At 40.1% G+C, this 18,627-nt stretch overlaps 1 protein-coding gene across 1 annotated transcript; it reads left to right on the top strand.

The window, feature by feature from the left end:
- Positions 1 to 4,875: 4,875 nt before the first annotated feature.
- On the top strand, positions 4,876 to 5,318 carry LOC124390913 (histone H2A). Its single transcript, XM_046857022.1, has one exon. It carries the CDS (start codon positions 4,882 to 4,884, stop codon positions 5,266 to 5,268), a length of 387 nt encoding a protein of 128 aa, XP_046712978.1. The 5' UTR covers positions 4,876 to 4,881; the 3' UTR covers positions 5,269 to 5,318.
- Positions 5,319 to 18,627: the final 13,309 nt, after the last annotated feature.

Below are 18,627 nucleotides of genomic sequence, written 5' to 3'. Positions count from 1 at the left end.
ATTTGACTTAGAGCCATAGTTGGGCAACATAAATCGGATTATGGTCATAGCAGCACTACATAATTAGCATTAGAGATACAGTAGCACAACAGTGTTTTACATCAGGGCCAGGACAGCACAGCATAATTAGCATTAGAGCTATAGTAGCAGAACAGTGTTTCCCACTAGGGCCATAGCAGCACAACAAAATTTAAATTAAAAAGATATGAGCCCAGCATAATTATGCATTAGATCTATTGTAGCAGAATAGTGTTTTACAACAGGGCCCTAGCAGCACAACATAATTTTAATTATAGCCATAGTAGCACAATGTAATTTGAATTAGTCAAAGTTGGCCAACATAATTTGAATTAGAGTCATGGGAGCTCTGCATATATAGCATTAGAGCTATAATAGCAGAACATTGTTTCAAATCAAGGCCATAGTAGCACAACATAATTTAATTTAGAGCCATAGTAGTACTGCATCATTTGAATTGAAACCATAGCAGCACAACAGTGTTTCACATCAGGGCCCTAGCAGCACAACATAATTCGAATTAGAGCCATAGTAGCACAACACAGTAAGCATTAGGGTTATCGTAGCAGAGCAATGTTGTGCTACCATGGCTCTAATTCGATTTACGTTGTGCTGCTAGGGCACTGACATGAAACACAGTTAGCATTAAAGCTATAGTAGCAGTACAGTGTTTCAGTGAAGTGCTTTGAAAGACTGGTCAGGGACTTTATCACTGCATCACTACCAGACACACTGGACCCACTACAGTTTGCGTACCATCAGAACTGTTCTACTGAGGATGCCATTGCACATCTCCTCCACACTACAATCAGCCACCTGGACTACAGAAAAGGGAATTCTACAAAGATGCTGTTTGTGGACTACAGTTCAGCATTTAACACCATAATTCCCTACACACTCACCTCTAAGTTGGAGGTCCTGGGACTCAGCCTGCCGCTGTGTCAATGGATCTCTAACTTCCTGTCTGACAGACCACAAGGGTGGGCAAACACACTTCATCCACCCTTACCTTCAGCACTGGAGCTCCCCAGGGTTGTGTTCTGAGCCCCCTGCTGTACTCACTGTACAGATATGACTGTGTGGCCACTTCCAACCGCTAAACATCAATGGGACCCCAGTGAAGAGAGTGGACAGTTTCCGGTACCGGCGTTCACATCACACAGGACCTGTCTTGGTCCTGTCACATCAACACCCGGGGTAAGAAGGCCCGGCAGTTTAAACAACCCTCTCAGGTGATAAAGACTTTCTACACCTGCACCATTGAGAGCGTTCTGACGGGTAGCATCACTTCCTGGGTCAGGAACAGCACCATGCAGGACAGACGAGCCCTCCAGAGGGTGGTGCGTTCAGCTGAACGTACCATCCACACCGAGCTTCCTAACCTGCAGGACATCTACAGCACGTGGTGCCGGACCAGAGCCAGGAAGATTGTGATGGACCTCAGCCATCCAAAAAATGGACTCTTTTCTTTGTTGCGTTCGGGGAAACGCTTCCGCTCCCTGAAAGCGAACACAGAGAGAACAAGGAGGAGCTTCTTCCCACAGGCCATTCAAAGTTTAAACCAGGAAACACCCAGGATCTAAAAACTGGCCCACTCTCTGCATCATCAGACCTTTTTCCCTGCACACATCTCACTTTTCCTGCTACGACAGTTTAGACACTGGACTCGCACAGCACAGTGCACTTTACATTTTTATATTTTTATACCACACCATTCTGCACACGGACACACTACACCACACCATACCGCACACGGACACTTATGGACACTTTACACCACACCGCACACGGACACTTTATGGACAATCAAAAACCATGCCTAAATTGTTTACTGTTGTTTACTGTTTAACTGCACACTGCCATAAGCATTTTTTGTATATGTGTGGGTGTATATATATATATATATATATATATATATATATATATATATATATATATATATATATATACATAAATATATACATAAAAAAATAAAGATATATATAAGGATATAAAGATGAACTTGTTCTCCTAAAAGCTTAATGTTCTCTTCGAAGACATTTCTATGTACTTATTTGAAAGATGTGTCTGCTGGAATAACTAGAAGTATGGAGTGGGGAGAGTTCTGAAATGCCCAATCCAAAATTTTTAACTTGATCCATTCTGGGGTTAATTGAGATGGAAAGTATTTCCACCAACTGGGTGTATCAATCACAGTTATTGCACTTTTATCACTTTAAATGATATCTAAGAATGTGCTCTCAAGTTATGGAAACATACATTCTTTGTTGTAATTTCTTTGCTGTTCTTCTGCTCTGCTCATCATATGCTTCCTCCACTCCTCAGACTCCTGCAGTATTTTTTGATCAATTTGGAAATAAGCTGTGTTGTTTGTTTGAACTATATCTTCAATCTTGTCCAATAATGAGCACACTTGTGAGACATCATTTGGGACTGTATTATCAAACAAATTACATCTATGTCCAAATTTTTCTATCACGCACTGTAGAGCTTCTCCTCCAGATTTTATGTATTCCTCTAGTTCTTTAGTTATAACTTTGGAGTGACCTTTAATGAATAACACTAGGACATGTTCCCAGATTTTCTTACCACGGAAGTTTAGATGTTCCTTTATCGATTTTCTGTTTATTTCATTAAATGTAAGGCCATACTCTATAAGAAGAAGGATCACATGGGGTCCAGGTTTGCACAAAGAAAATCCACGCACAAGTTCCTTTTTAAGAAATCTAGGAGTGTCACTAAGTGAAAAATCCTTCCACTAGCCAGGAGTGTCAACTAGTATCATTTCCCTTCCATTCACATTACCTTGAAATGTCTTACAATAAGCTGTCCTTCTGTTTGTCTAAGGCAGATCTTTTCCAAACACTGTTAATCACAGAGGTTTTCCCAGAGAGCTTTGCTCCATACAGCAAAACTCTAAGTTCTATTAGTAAGAAAAAAAGCAGAAATATAGTTAATCATTCAGTCATTCATTCACTTTGCATGAAAACATCAGCTATGTAAAATACTAATGTTATATATATATATGTCTAATGCTACAAATATTGCTCTTGAATTAATCAGAAAAAAAATTATATTATGTAAATAAAAAGTATTTAAAACAGACGTTCTTTTTCTATTTTCTATTATTCTATTTCAGTAATTACTATTTAAGTATTTTCCACTCCTGATTATAATTGTTAAAATCTGTGTATCTACATGTTTTTCTTTAGTATAATAAAGGCACTAATTTACATTTACATTTGCAGAATTTAGCAGACACCCTTATCCACAGTGAGGTACAAAAGTGCTTTGAGTCTCTAGTAATGAATAAATCTACACTGGTACGCAAGATTACAAACTTAATATAAATATAACCCTTGAATTCTACAAACTTGGAAAGTGCTAATTTAAGTATTTGAGGAAGAGGTAGGTCTTCAGTCGTCGCTTGGAAATAGTCAGGGTCTATTTCACCACCTCGGTGCCAGAACAGAGAAAAGCCTTGAAGTGTACTTGCCTCTCATTCTGAGAGATGGTGGTACCAGTCGAGCAGTGGCTGAAGGGGAGAGCATAAAGTCATGAAGTGTTATTTGGAGATCTTGACATGGAGATGAATCACCTGGGATGACCAGCAGTTCTGCTTTGCTTGGGGTTGAGTTTTAGTTTTTGAGAACTCATCCATGAAGATATGTCTGTCAAGCATGCTGAGATCCGAGCGGAAGCTGTGGTATCTGGTATAAGCGACCGTAATTTAAGCAAGTAGTATGAATTAGGGTTAGAGTGGCCCACCACTGTTCGAATAAGGGTTAAAGCAGCCTGAGTGAAATGGAATTAGGGTTAGGGTTACCACTGTTCGAATTAGGGTTAAAGCAGCCATGAACTGATTGGAATTAGGGTTAAGTGAGCAACTAGGCACACCTGTCGGCCTGGGACTACTAGAGGACGGGACCGTGCACGAAGAGCGCCAGGCCGAGTGGCGAAGGCTAGACGATGACAAAGAGTCCGGCTGCGGGAGGCACACGGTGAGCTCGCACTCGTTCGCCATACACTAACACGTGCTTCACACAGCCCACAAGAGCCTGCGTTCCTAATACTACGCACAGCACTCACACACTGCTAATACGTCAGACACATTGACAAGCCTCGCCGTTCACGTGCCACACACGCTATTTCACCGACATGGCTGTTTCTCACCCCTTTTTACACTGCACTGCAGCGGCTGCCAAAAAGGCCACCAAGAGCCCGAAGAAAGCGAAAAAGCCGGCGACTCCTAAAAAGGCAGCCAAGAGCCCCAAGAAGGCAAAGACCGTGAAGCCCAAGACTGCAAAGGCGAAAAAGACAGCGCCCAAGAAGAAGTAAACATTGTTTATTTCATGTCTTCTTTAATTAAGCGGCTCTTTTAAGAGCCACCTATATTTTCCCCCAAAGAGCAACATTTTTGATTCTCTCATGATGAAACTGAAAGCGAATACAAGATAGGATTTGTGATATTTAAATACACAAACTATGTAGAGTTTCAAACCAGCGACAGACACAGGTATAGGGATGCTTATGATTACATGATATGTATCGTTGTACACATTTTACATGAATGTTGTATTCTGATCCCTGTGTCTCCCATGAGCGCGCGCTCACTCCTCAGTTACACACAGAGAGACTATTGAGGAGGGAGGGTGTGTGTGTGTGTGTGTGTGTGTGTGTGGGCGGGCGGGCGGGGGTTGGGTTCTCTGAATGAATTTCACCATTTGTGCATTTGTGATTGGATGTTGGTCACATGTTCTAAGCCAATGAGAGAGTGGCTGTGTTGCCTATATCACTGAGTTTTCAGCGCGAAGCGTTCACTATTATCGACTTGTTCCTTGAACAAATCTGATCTGCAGTAAAATGAGTGGAAGAGGCAAAACCGGTGGCAAAGCTAGGGCCAAGGCCAAGACTCGCTCATCCAGGGCAGGACTGCAGTTTCCTGTAGGCCGTGTGCACAGGCTTCTGCGTAAAGGCAACTACGCTGAGCGCGTCGGTGCCGGCGCTCCCGTTTACCTGGCGGCTGTGCTGGAGTATCTGACCGCTGAGATTCTGGAGTTGGCTGGCAACGCTGCCCGTGATAACAAGAAGACTCGTATCATTCCCCGACACTTGCAACTCGCCGTGCGTAACGATGAGGAGCTGAACAAACTGCTCGGCGGAGTGACCATCGCTCAGGGTGGTGTGCTGCCTAATATTCAGGCTGTACTTCTGCCCAAGAAGACTGAGAAGGCTGTCAAGACCAAGTAAAGTCGTCCAATGCTGTTTGTCAGTACCCAAAGGCTCTTTTAAGAGCCACCCACTTTTACTCAAAAAGTGCAAGTTTGTTACTTTGTGTACATAATTGTATTTATTCTACAATGTCACAAAACAAATAACCACATTTAATAAGGCCCATTGGAATAGTCTAATAATCATGACATTCTCATTAGCGACTGAGAATCATAAATAGGGAAATATGCTGGTTAAACAAGGTCTGAAAAGTGAAACTAAATTGCGACGGCCGTTTTTGTGTAACTATAGAACAGAGGAAAACAGTGCTGCGCAAGAGAGCCGAGGAGGGAGGGAGAGAGAGGGTGCGGTGGGTGTTCAAACTGTGGCGCTGACTAGGTCTAAGCCAATAATCGTCGAGTGACGTATAGCGATCGATCCAATGCAAGACGAGAGGTTTCGAGACGCCCAATGAACGCGAGGCGTCGTTCAGGCTTAAAAAGCCAGCGTTTGCTAGCGCTTTTTATTCTGTCTTTCGTCCGCGAAGTGCAGAGCTCAACGCTATGGCAAGAACTAAGCAGACTGCCCGTAAATCCACTGGTGGCAAGGCGCCCAGGAAGCAGCTCGCCACCAAGGCTGCTCGCAAGAGCGCTCCGGCTACCGGCGGCGTGAAGAAGCCTCACCGTTACAGGCCCGGCACCGTGGCTTTGAGAGAGATCCGTCGCTATCAGAAGTCTACTGAGCTGCTCATCCGCAAGCTGCCCTTCCAGCGCCTGGTGAGAGAAATTGCTCAAGACTTCAAGACTGACTTGCGTTTCCAGAGCTCCGCTGTGATGGCTTTGCAGGAGGCGAGCGAGGCATACTTGGTCGGCCTGTTCGAGGACACCAACCTGTGCGCCATCCACGCCAAGAGAGTGACCATCATGCCCAAGGACATTCAGCTGGCCCGCCGTATTCGCGGAGAGCGCGCTTAAACAATAACTCTGTCCAGTATACACAAAGGCTCTTTTAAGAGCCACCTCATTGTCTCAGTAAAACGAGCAAGTCTATACCGTGGTTGTTTTAAACAAATGATTATATAGTGTCTAGTTTAGAAGAATGGAGCGCTTTTTTTGGCTCTGTCGCTGAGCATTTTGTGTATTTTATCATAGATTATTTTAGTACTTGGCGACACTAGTAATAATAAAATACTAAAAGAAGGTTACTTGCTGTTCTGCACGGAGCGTGACTGCCATCATATGGCCAAAGTGTCACTTTCCATTCTCGTGTTCTCGTTTGTATACTAATGGAGGCAAACAAACCAAAAACCAATAAATTGCATTATCATAGTATTAATTCTCTCACTTATAACTTTAGTATGCTGACTACAATTCTGAACATTTAAACATGGATTTTATGCGTTAGGAACAATTTGACATAACGTGAATCCAAAGCACTAGGATATATGTTTTCTCTCGTTGTCGTGTCCCTGTGCATATACGTCCAAACTTGACTACACGCACACACACACACACACACACACACACATATATATATATATATATATATATATATATCTATATATATACACACACACTGGCGATCAAAATTAGAGAACAATTTATAAACAATTGAACAATTCTGAAATAATGTCATCTTCACTGCTCAACAGTTGAAGGAGTTTTTGTCCTGTCTTTACTTTTTTAAATGACTTTATTAAGTAAATCAAATCCACAATATATACATCTTGTATCACATAAGACAATGGAACGGTTTTCAGTACAAATATAAACAGTGAGAAAAAGTGTTGACATGCAAAACAATTTGACAAGTAGATACATACTATAAAAAAAAAAAAAAAAAAAAAACCTAATAGTCTTTCAGGCTCCTCGTGAGCACATAATGCGTATATATACAGAGACACTCATCTGTAATGTAGAAAAACACATATATACACCTACGAACAAATCTATATACACCTATAATCATACACTAGTACATACCTATCTATATGTATCTATACATTCCTCATTTCACATGTTTAACAAGTACCAAGGATGTTTCATTCTGGTTCTTCTATCTATTGTCATTTGTCTCTTTAATTCACACAAAATCTGTTTAAAAACACTCAGCGGGAATATGGCACTGATTAATAATAATCATGCATCGTGTTTTCCATATTTTATAGTTTACAATACATATCACCATCCAAAAGAATTCCTTTGTTTTTTTGTCGAGATCTTTTTCAAAAATGCCGTACCTAATAGTTTTCTCATTTATATGGATATTCAATCCAGTTTTCACGACTTTTTGCCATATCTCCTCTGATCGTGGACAATGTATAAGAAGGTGATCGACGGTTTCATCCTCAGTACAATTGTTTATAGGGCATTCTTTAGTTTTTACAAAACAGCTCCATTTCACAACGCAGCGTACCGCTAGCCTGCCCACACTTATTAACCACGCTACATCACGCACATTTTCTGAGATATTTTTTGTATTAACGTTATAAATGCACCGTTCGCTTTCTGCAGTGTTAAGATATTTGTGTTTGTATAACCCGTGTTCATGTTCAGTAATTTTTTATAGATGTTTTGCTGGATGAGTTTATCCAGTCTATATTTAAATGTAGATATTTATATATTTGATCCCCATATGTTAGTTTATAGAATGGTATATTTTGTCTTCCTTTTCCCCTCTTTTTTAGCCAAGATTTCTTTTCCCCTATCCAATCTGCGTCCCTGTTTATTGCCTGTGTTACATTTTTACAAAAAGCTATTAATAATTTACTGCCGAGCTCAATTGCATTAAGACCTCCTAGTTCCTTTGGTTTAAACAAAAGTGTTCTTGTCGTCACTTCTCTGTTATTTCCCCAGATAAATCTTAAACAGATCTTATTCAGTATTGTAATGCATTTTTTGCTGGGTGGAAAGATTGTAGCTAAAAATAAGAGTTTAGGTAAAATATATGTTTTAATAACTTGAATTCTAGTTTTATAATTAGATATTTTCCAAATTTCGGTTTCAGCTTTAATTTCCTCTTCTTTTCTTTCCCAATTGGTGTCAACACACTTACTGTTTTTAATCACAATTCCTAGCAATTTAATCTCTTGTTTTACTTTTATATTTATTGGTGGAGCAGGGCCAGTATCCATCCAAACTGCCTCTGTCTTATTTTGATTTAGTTTGGCACCGGAGATCTCTTCATATTCTCTGAATATTTTATTTATTCTATCCAACTCATTTTGGTTCTTTACAAAAAATTATATCGTCAGCGTAAGCTGTAATTTTATTGATTTTCCCGCTTTTCGTTTTCACTCCCTCTATTTTTGATTCGCTTTTAATCTTGTTTAAAAGTGGGCTAATCGCTATTACATACAGAGCTGCGCTTAAGGGACATCCCCGTTTTACACCTCTATTTATCTCAAAATCCTCTGTTAACTGCCCATTTACATTTATTCGGACACTAGATTTCTTATACAGAGTTTTAATCATGTTAATATATCTTCCTGGAAACCCATAGTGTTCCATTGTTTTCCATAGGTATTCTCTTGATATTAAGTCAAATGCTTTTTTTTGGTCTAAACCCACTATAAAGAATTTTTTATCCGGGGCATTTATAATTAGTTCTCTAACTGTACACAAGTTATCCCACATATAACGACCTTTTATTGCGCAGGTCTGTTCTTTGTCTATTATTTTGTCTAAAGTGGAGTTCATTCTGTTCACTAATACCTTAGCAAGGATTTTGTAATCTATATTCATAAGACTAATTTGTCTCCAGTTATCCAGTTCACATCTGTCTCCTTTCTTGTAAATTAAAGTTATAATACTTTTGTACAAGGAATCTGGAAAAGTTCCCCTTTGTATCCCTTCATTGTACATGTCAGTTAGTATGTCTACTATTTCTGTCATACATATTTTGTAAAGCTCTGCAGGTATCCCGTCAGGTCCGGGACTTTTTCCATCGTTCAGTTGTAAAATAGCGTCAATGACTTCTTGTGCCTCAACTGGATCCTCTAAGGACAGTTGATCTGAATCCTTCTGAACATTACAGGATCCCAAGAAAGTGTTAATTTTATCTGTTTCAATGTATATTTTTGATGTAGCGTTTAAAAGTTTCCTCCGAATTAAGCCTCTTTTATCTTTTTCATTTTCAATAATATTCCCGTCGCTATCTTTAATACTTTTAATTGAGTGGCTGTCTCTACAATTCTTTAAGCGTCTTATAATGCTCTGTGGGTTTCCGGTGAATGTCGTATCGACACCAGCATGCAGCTGAGCTTTTTTAAAGACTTGGTCATTAAATTGATTTAACTCCGATTTTATTTTATGTAAGTCTTCATTGTCCTCGATGTTTTTTATTTTTTTAGATTGCAATTCTACATATTGAGCCAAAAGCTGTCTATATTTCTCGTTATTTTGTTGATTAATTGTTTTGCATTTTTTTTTAAGGTAGTCTGTTATTTGTTTTTTAAATACTTCCCACATTTCTGAGTTTGTTTTTGTTAAAATCCTTAATTCTTTAATTCGTCTAATCTCTTTCCTTAGTTCATTTACCACCTCACCGTTTTTGAGGCATGTTGTATTGAGTTTCCATACCCTGCTCTGGGCTTCAAGATCTAAAAGTATTCTTACACATACTGCCAAGTGATCAGATTCTAAAAGGTATTCGGTTCTATATTGTATAACCTTTATTTTATTTGAGACGTATATCCGATCTATTCTCGTTTTTGTTTTTGAGTCAAACCTGGTGAATCCATTATCATCAGGGAATTTTTCCCTAAAAGTATCTTTCATTTCGCATGTGTCTGTTACTGTTTTTAGGACATTCCCTTCTCTACTTATGGTTGTTTTGTGTGATGGAATTTTGTCTTTTTCACTTGTAATTGTGTTAAAGTCACCACATATTATAACATTATATCCAACATTTACAATTTCATATAGTTTATGAAAGATTTTTATTTTCCCGGCTCTATCTGGAGGAGTGTAAACATTGATTATTCTTAACTTTAGATTTTTATACCAGCAGTCTACCAAAAGAAGTCTACCAGGTATTATTTCCCGATGTAAAATAACTTCTGCTTTCTCCCTAAAAAAAATACCCACTCCATCAGCTCGATCTTTGCCTATGGATATAATTGTACTATCGTTTCTCCATATATTTTTAACACTATCGATATCTGACTGACTAGTTAGTCTTAGTTCTTGTGCACAAATTATGTCACACTTTTTTCTCATAAGAGAGGTCATTTTACTTTCTCTATTCTTCATTGATTGTATTCCTCTTACGTTGATTGAGACAATATTTAGTGACATAATAAAAATAAAAAATACAATCATCTCTTAGTTTCTTTTTTTTGAATTGTCTGTAGATGGCGGTGATGTCCTTTTTCGCCTTTTTGGGTTAGCGACAACTGTTGTCTCAATATTGTCTGTGTTTGTAGCTAAAACTTCATACCTATTAGCAGAGTTGAAGTTCAAGGTGTCTGTTGTAGCTGTTGGAAGATCTGGTGACGTGTCATCGTTAGTTGGTACATGCGTAGAGGTTGCCGCTTCTATGTTGTCTTTTCCTTTATTTTTCTCTCCGTCTAATTTTGAAGGTTCTGGTAGCGGGATATATTCATCTTCATAGCTACTGGAAGATGTATCGCTTGTTGAACTTGTATTATCTGTGTCACTGTTGCTGGATTGGCTGTCCTCTTTATTCCATTCCTCTGCTGTTTCCTGTGTCTGTTCATCTGGTATGTCGTCCTCGGCTTGCTTGGCGTTGTTTGGGTCGTTTTCCTGTTGTCCCAGGTTGTGTTCCGCTGTGTCTTGTCGTGGTCCCTCCTTAGGCAGTCCTCTTGTTCGGTTACTGTACGAGTTTGGGCAGCCAAAATATGAGTGCCCTGTTCCACCGCACAGATTACAAGTCCCGTCGTCGGTACACTCTTTGCCTTTGTGGCCGAAGCTGCCACATTTCCAGCATTTTTGTTTATCACAGTCCTTGGCCTGGTGCTCCGTTGAGTTGCAGATGAAGCACCTTTGGATCTGACCAGGATAGTTTATTGAGCCGTTGTATGGTCCCATGGAGATGGTGTTGGGAATTCGCATCAGCTCTCCTCCTTGATGTTTCTTAACTTTGACTTTGTACTTTCGCACACCATACCAGATACCGAACTGGTCTACTGGTTTTTGTACTGGTTGGATTATTTCGCAGAATCGACTGAGGTAAACCTCCACGTCTTCATCTGCTATTCTTGCAGTCCAGAATTTCACAACCAAATGCTTGATATCGTGTGCAGCTGATGTAACTAGTTCCCAGTTTTTCCAGAAACCATTTGCAGAACCGGTGTTAAAAACGTTAATGAAACTTTCTAGCGTTTGTCCACGAAAAAAGCAAAGTTCATGTTCACGTTTGTTAGGTAGACTTATAAATGAATAAATATCTACAGCTTGGATCCACTCTGATTGCAGGAGATGCATTCCCACCTGTGTCCTGTTGGGGGCTTCACCTTCTCCCGTGAACTTTAAGCGAGCCCAGTGCTTCCCCGCTGACGGCGGGGAGAGCGCTCGCGGAGGCATGAGAGGGAAAAGTTTTTGTTTCTTATGCTCGTTACCAGAACACCTTTTCCACAAATTAACTAAGGCATTAAAAAAAAAAACATTATTTTGCAGAAAACACACTGATCAAAATTAGAGAAAAACAATGACTGAAGCATGGAAAAAGATTACAACAAAATTTTCTGAAGTTTACAACAGTCAGCAATTAGTAGGAAGTGTACAGGCCTCTACTCTCAATGACTTCAGCATAAAAGGAGCACATGAATATGAATACAGGATAAATATGGGTGTAATATAGAGTAGTACATTGCTAACTTAAGTTATGGATGGTGCAGAAAAGCATAGTGGATAAAACAGTGCAATAAGACAAAAAGTGCCAATGCAGTAATTTTTTGTTGACATTATATGATGCAGTAACAGCCATAGAAATAAAGTTATTTCTCAGTCACTGATGGGTGTCTGTGGTTGGGGCGAGAGGTATCGTTGATAATGACGCCCCTCGCCCTTTCCAGACGGTGTTTCTCGTGAATGTCCTCCAATATGGGGAGCTGTGTGCCAATAATTCATTGGAAGATTTTCACCACCCTCTGAACGGCTTTAGGGCCTGTAGCAGTGCAGTTGCTGTACTACACAGAAATGGTACAGCTGTAGAAGTTCTCCACTATCCTGTAGCACAGACATGACTTTTTAGGTGTCCTCAGCAAACTCAGGCGTTGTTGAGTCTTTCTGATAAGGACAAGTCAAGAGGTCAAGTCAAGAAGCTTTTATTATCATTTCAACCATATATAACTGACGCAGTACACAGTGAAATGAGACAACATTCCTCCAGGACCCTGATGCTACATTAAACAACAATTCCAGAAACATAACACATAGGGCTAAGGACTGGTAAGTGTCCTTGCCACATAAAGTGCATGTGTGCAACCTGGTGCAAACAACACAGGACAGTGCAAGACAAGACAGGGCAGTGCAAGACAACACAAGACAGTGCAGAACAAACCATAAAACACAAAATAGCTCTGCCAGTAAACCTGTTGTGACAATACAATGTGAACAAAATTGAACAGTAGCCAAAATGTAAACAAAAAAAAGTGTTGTGCAAAGGCGCAATATAGCAGCAGTTCAGAAGGGATGTGCAAAAAAAGCATTTAAAAAGTTTATGGTATTGAAGTGATGTAAAACGAGTGGTACTGAAGTCATGGGTGTGCGAAGTAGAGAGAAGAGTTCAGTGACCAGGTGAGATCCTCGAAGATGAGGACTTGAAGTAACTTGAAGCTGAATTCACACTCCACAACATCTCTGTTGATGTGAATTAGTAAGCGCTGGATCTCTTCCCTGAAAGCCGTCTCATCTTTACATTCGTGGTGTCATCACATCACTCAAACTTAATGATGCTTTCTAAGGCCTAGGCAGGTAAGCACTTATTAGTGGAAAAGTGAATATAAGTAATTGTACAATGCGCATCCCTGAGGGTGGGACTGGAGGAGGTGAAGGTGTTCAAGCAAAAAGACTGTGGTCTGTTTGTAAGGAAGTCCAGGGTCCAGTTACAGAGATGTGTGCTGATGCCAAGCGGTTTACAGGGCTAACTGTAGTGTAAGCTCAGCTAAAGTCAACAAACAAGGAAAAAATGAGTGTCAGGCTTGTCCAGGTGAGTCAGGGCCGAATGGATCACTGTGGAAATGGCATCCAAATTGGAAATGAATAGGCAATTGCTATGTCCAGAGTGAGAGAAAGAGGGAGAGAGAGAGAGACGTTTGTTAATCTAATGTGACATTATTGAATCTCTCACTCTGTTTCTCTCTTCAAATTGTAACACAGTCCAAATTTACCGACACTTTCCAGGATATTGTGCAACATTGAACAAAAGAAAAGATTTAGAAAGAGCAACAAACAAAAACAAACACACGCACAAAAATTCAAATGATCTAGGAACTTGTTACTTTCGAAATAGTTATGGGCACTAGTGCAATTTGGTATATATGACGTGTTCTACTGGCCTATTAGATAAACACAAAGCGAGTCAAAAAGGGACTCACAGTTCACTTTAGGAAGAACCTCTGTATATACCAGTATGTGCAGGAATTCCTATTAATGCGAAACCTTAGAGCAGGGGTGTCAAACTCAGGCCCGCTGGCGTAATTATATTTGGCCCGCGAGATCATATCAAATGTGTATTAGAGCTGGCCCGTGAGTATATATCCCATACACCGCTAATACTACAAATCCCAGAATGCTTTGTTAGCGCGTCAGTCGAGACCGCTAAAAAAATCCGCGTACTCAGCGCTGAATTTACCCGGAGATTTACCGACTTTGAAGCCCAGAAATGCAGATTTGAACTGCTCAGTAATCCGTTTGTAGTTGACTTGGAAAGCGCACCAACCAACCTGCAAATGGAGCTGATTGAACTCCAGTGTAGAGACACGCCCAAGTCAAATTACGACTCTGTGTGCGCTGCACAGTTTCCATGTTTCCTCCCCGACACACTGCTTCAACTCCGTGCCCAAGCTGCTCAAACGCTCTCTGTGTTCGGGGCACATATCTGTGTGAGCAACTGTTCTCTTCGATGAAGATGAACAAAACCCCACTCAGGACTCTCACTGATGAACACCTTCACTCAATCCTGAGGATTTCCTCAGCTCAGAGCCTAAGCCCAGACATTGCATCTAAGAAGAGATGCCAGATATCTGGTTTAAACCAGTGTGCATCAGAGTAAATCAGAGTGTAGCTACTGAGCTTGAATTAATGTTGTCTTTATGCACTATTTCTACTGCAAGCATGGAGTTAATACTGTTATAGCACTGTTAATAATTGAAAGATTGCTTTTTTTGATCAAAGGAAATTATTTTTTTTGGCTGTTTTGTTGTTGGCCTGTGAAAAAAGATTTACATTAAAAAGTAATTTAAAAGGCTATAGATAGAGAGAGAGAGAGAAAGCGAGACATAATAAGAAACGAATACCATTGATGTGTGTTTTATTTCAAATTTAATTTCTAATGTGTATATAATATTAAACTTTGGTTGTTCCAGATTTAATGTTTATGCAAAACTAAAGTTTGTTTCCATTTGAAAACGTTCAACATTACACATCTGGAGAGAAGGGGAAAACATGCACAATTGCAGTCAATTTTTTAAGAATGGAAAGAATCCCAGCACCAGATGCACACTCAATAAATTACACTTAAACACCAAAAGACATCTTAAGTGTTAATGAGGCCGTAAGAATGTACACAATCTAAGGGATTGTTTAACGAAAACTTTTCTCACTCAATTTACTGAACACACAGGCTCAGAAAAATAACAAAACAAAAATAAGCAAGTATACGATAAAGGAAATAAAATACGGTAGTGACAAAAACTTGTATTTGCACGTGACACGAGGATCACGCAAATTATACTCGAACCGATCTTATCAGGAGGAACAGCACCATTTTGGAATAAATCCTCCTCGATGTCAACACAGCATGCAACTGCTGCACAGAGTTCTCAAAAAATGGCTGTTCTATTTTCGCGCCTGTAAAAGGGAAATCTCGCGAGCCCAGACCGGCGATCTCTTAAAGGGCCACACACGCAATTTCAGCACAGTGAAAACTAAAGGCAAAAAAAAAGATTTATACCACTAGCCACATACATTTTCTGCAACATGTAAACATTGCCACACCGACCTCTGCGTTTATTAGAAATATCCATGTATACCCTTAAACACTAACATGAAGTGTTTTTGGTCTATTTTTTATGTTTTGTTCGTGTATGTTGTTTGTTTGTTTGTTAATTTGTTTGTTCCAAACTCATCTAAAATTTGTTCCAAACTCATCTCTATTAATGCAAAACCTTAGAGTAAATGGCTGTTTCATACAGAATAAACTTTCTTTTGGCTTTTCCCATTAGGGGGTCGCCACAGCGGACCATCCGCACAATAATCAAACAAAATGATGTGAGCATCAATTCCTTTATTCTACATTTTTCTGCAACATGTAAACATTGCCAAACGATGGCAGTAATTCTCTAATGCTAACTGTGTTTCACATCAGGGCCATAGTAGCACGACAGTAACTTGAATTAGAGCCATAGAAGCACAACATAGTTACATTATAGCTTTAGTAGCAGAACAATGTTGTGCTGCTACTATAGCGCTAATGCTAATTGTGTTTCACATTAGGGCCCTAGTAGCACAACGTAATTTGAATTAGAGTCAGAGCAGCATTGCATAATTAGCATTAGAGCTGTAGTTGCAGAACAGCGTTTCACATCAGGGCCATAGCAGCACAACATCATTTAAATTAGAGTAATAGTAGCACAACATCTTTTGAATTAGAACCATAGCAGCACAACAGTGTTTTCCATTCGGGCCCTAGCAGCACAACCTAATATACATGTGCACTTTTGTAGAACAACATAATTCAAATTTGGACCATGGTGGCACAACATAATTGCCATTCGGTCCATTTTAGCACAAAAGTGTTTGTCATCAGGGCCAGGACAGCACAGCATAATGTGAATTTGGGCCATAGCAGCACAGTGTAATTTAAATTAGAGAGATAGTTGCCCAACATCATTTAAATTGGAGTGAAAGTAGCACAACATAATTAGCATTAGATCTATAGTAGCAGCACAGTGTTTCACTTCAGGGCCCTAGCGGCACAACATATTTTAAATTAGAGCCATAGTAGCACAACATCTCTTGACTTGGAGCCATAGTTGGCCAACATATTTTGAATTAGAGTCATATCAGCACAACATAAATAGCATTAGAGCTATCGTAGCAGAGCAATGTTGTGCTACTATGGCTCTAATTCAAATTATGTTGTGCTGTTAGGGCCCTGATGTGAAATACTGTTCTGCTACTATAGCTCTAATGCTACAGAATTACATTGTGCTGCTAGGGCACTGACGTGAAACGCAGTTAGCATTAGAGCTATAGTAGCAGTACAGTGTTTCACATCAGGGCCCTAGCAGCACAACATATTTTAAATTAGAGCTACAGTAGCACAACAGTGTTTTACATCAGGGCCAGGACAGCACAGAATAATTTGAATTTGGGCCACAGTGGTGGAACAGTGTTTCCCACTAGGGCCATAGCAGCACAACAAAATTTAAATTGGAGAAATTGAAGCCCAGCATAATTAGCATTAGAGCTATAGTAGCAGTACAGTGTTTCACGTCAGGGCCCTAGCAGCACAACATATTTTAAATTAGAACTACAGTAGCACGGCATCATTTGACTTAGAGCCATAGTTGGCCAACATACCGTAATTACCGGACTATAAAGCGCACCCTTATATAAGCTGCACCCACTAAATTTGACAAATATTTTTATTTTTAACATAAATAAGCCGCACCTGTCTGCACTGAAACTAATGAACTTTACACAGGCTTTAGCGAAAGACACTAAATGCAAATAGTTACGCTTCTATTAGCAGCAATAGCTGCATTCTTCCGCTATTACTGCGTGTGTGGAGACCGAGGATTATGTCCTTTTTATTTTCTGATGCTCATTTCTAAGTTTCTTTGACTAACTCATAACGCTGTTGCCAAGAAAAATAAAAAAACACGAGTTTTGGAAACCTGTCTGTGCTTATATGATTTATGTTGCAACTGGAGTTTAAGCAAGCTCTCCCTTCACCCTGACTCAACGCGCTACAACGGCTGGTATCTAAACAGTAGCCTACCAAGTAAGTCATTGTTCACTGTCTTCCTCCTTCCTTTCACAACTACAGTGGTAACTTGACCTACGAGTGCATTAATGTACCAGTTTTCCGAGGTACAAGCGGTCACTCGGTCAATTTTTTTTGCTTAGTCACGCGAGCAAAAAATTGAGGTACGAGCTCGAGACGCCGCTGCTAGATGGTGAAGCGAAGCCAGAAAGCAAAGATTGTGACAAAAATTAAGATAAGCAAAGTTTTTAGATTAAAAATTTTAAAGTTTAGGGATACGTTGTGTACAGGAGTGATAGTAAAAAATGAGTTTTCTCTCCGTCTCCGCTTATCGCCTCTACCCCCCCTCCACACACACACACACACACACACACACACACACACACACACACACACACACACACACACACACAGAGAACAGTGTTTCACATCAGGGGCCTAGCAGCACAACATAATTTAAAATAGAGCCATATTTGCACAACATCTTTTCAATTAGAGCAATGGCAGCACAACAGTGTTTCCCATTAGCACCCTAGCAGCACAACCTAATATACATGAGCGCTTTGGTAGAACAACATAATTTAAAATTGGGCCATGGCGGCACAACATAATTGCCATTAGGGCCATAGCGGCACAACAGTGTTTCACATCAGGGCAGCACGGCGAGTTGCAAGTGCCAGGGAATGATACGAGTCTTCTTGTTAGCACTGGCATATCATAGCAGCACTACATAGTCAGCATTAGAGCTATAGTAGCAGAACAGTGTTGTACATCAGGGCCCTAGCAGCACAACATAACTTGAGTTAGAGTCATAGTAGCACAACATTGTTCTGTTACTATAGTTTAATGCTAACTATGTTGTGCTACTATGACTCTAACTCAAGTTATGTTGTGCTGCTAGGGCCCTGATGTACAACACTGTTCTGCTACTATAGCTCTAATGCTGACTATGTAGTGCTGCTATGATATGCCAGTGCTAACAAGAAGACTCGTATCATTCCCTGGCACTTGCAACTCGCCGTGCGTAACGATGAGGAGCTGAACAAACTGCTCAGCGGAGTGACCATCGCTCAAGGTGGTGTGCTGCCTAATATTCAGGCTGTACTTCTGCCTAAGAAGACTGAGAAGGCTGTCAAGACCAAGTAAAGTCGTCCTTTACATTCAAAGCACTTCTAGCAGACTGGCATTAGCTTTAGCAAGGTTCTCCAGTCTGGGCTTCACCTG

The sequence above is a fragment of the Silurus meridionalis genome, chromosome 9, assembly GCF_014805685.1.
Source record: "Silurus meridionalis isolate SWU-2019-XX chromosome 9, ASM1480568v1, whole genome shotgun sequence".
NCBI lineage: Eukaryota > Metazoa > Chordata > Actinopteri > Siluriformes > Siluridae > Silurus > Silurus meridionalis.
Note: the sequence above shows the minus strand (reverse complement) of the source record. Positions and strands in the feature narration are given on the sequence as shown.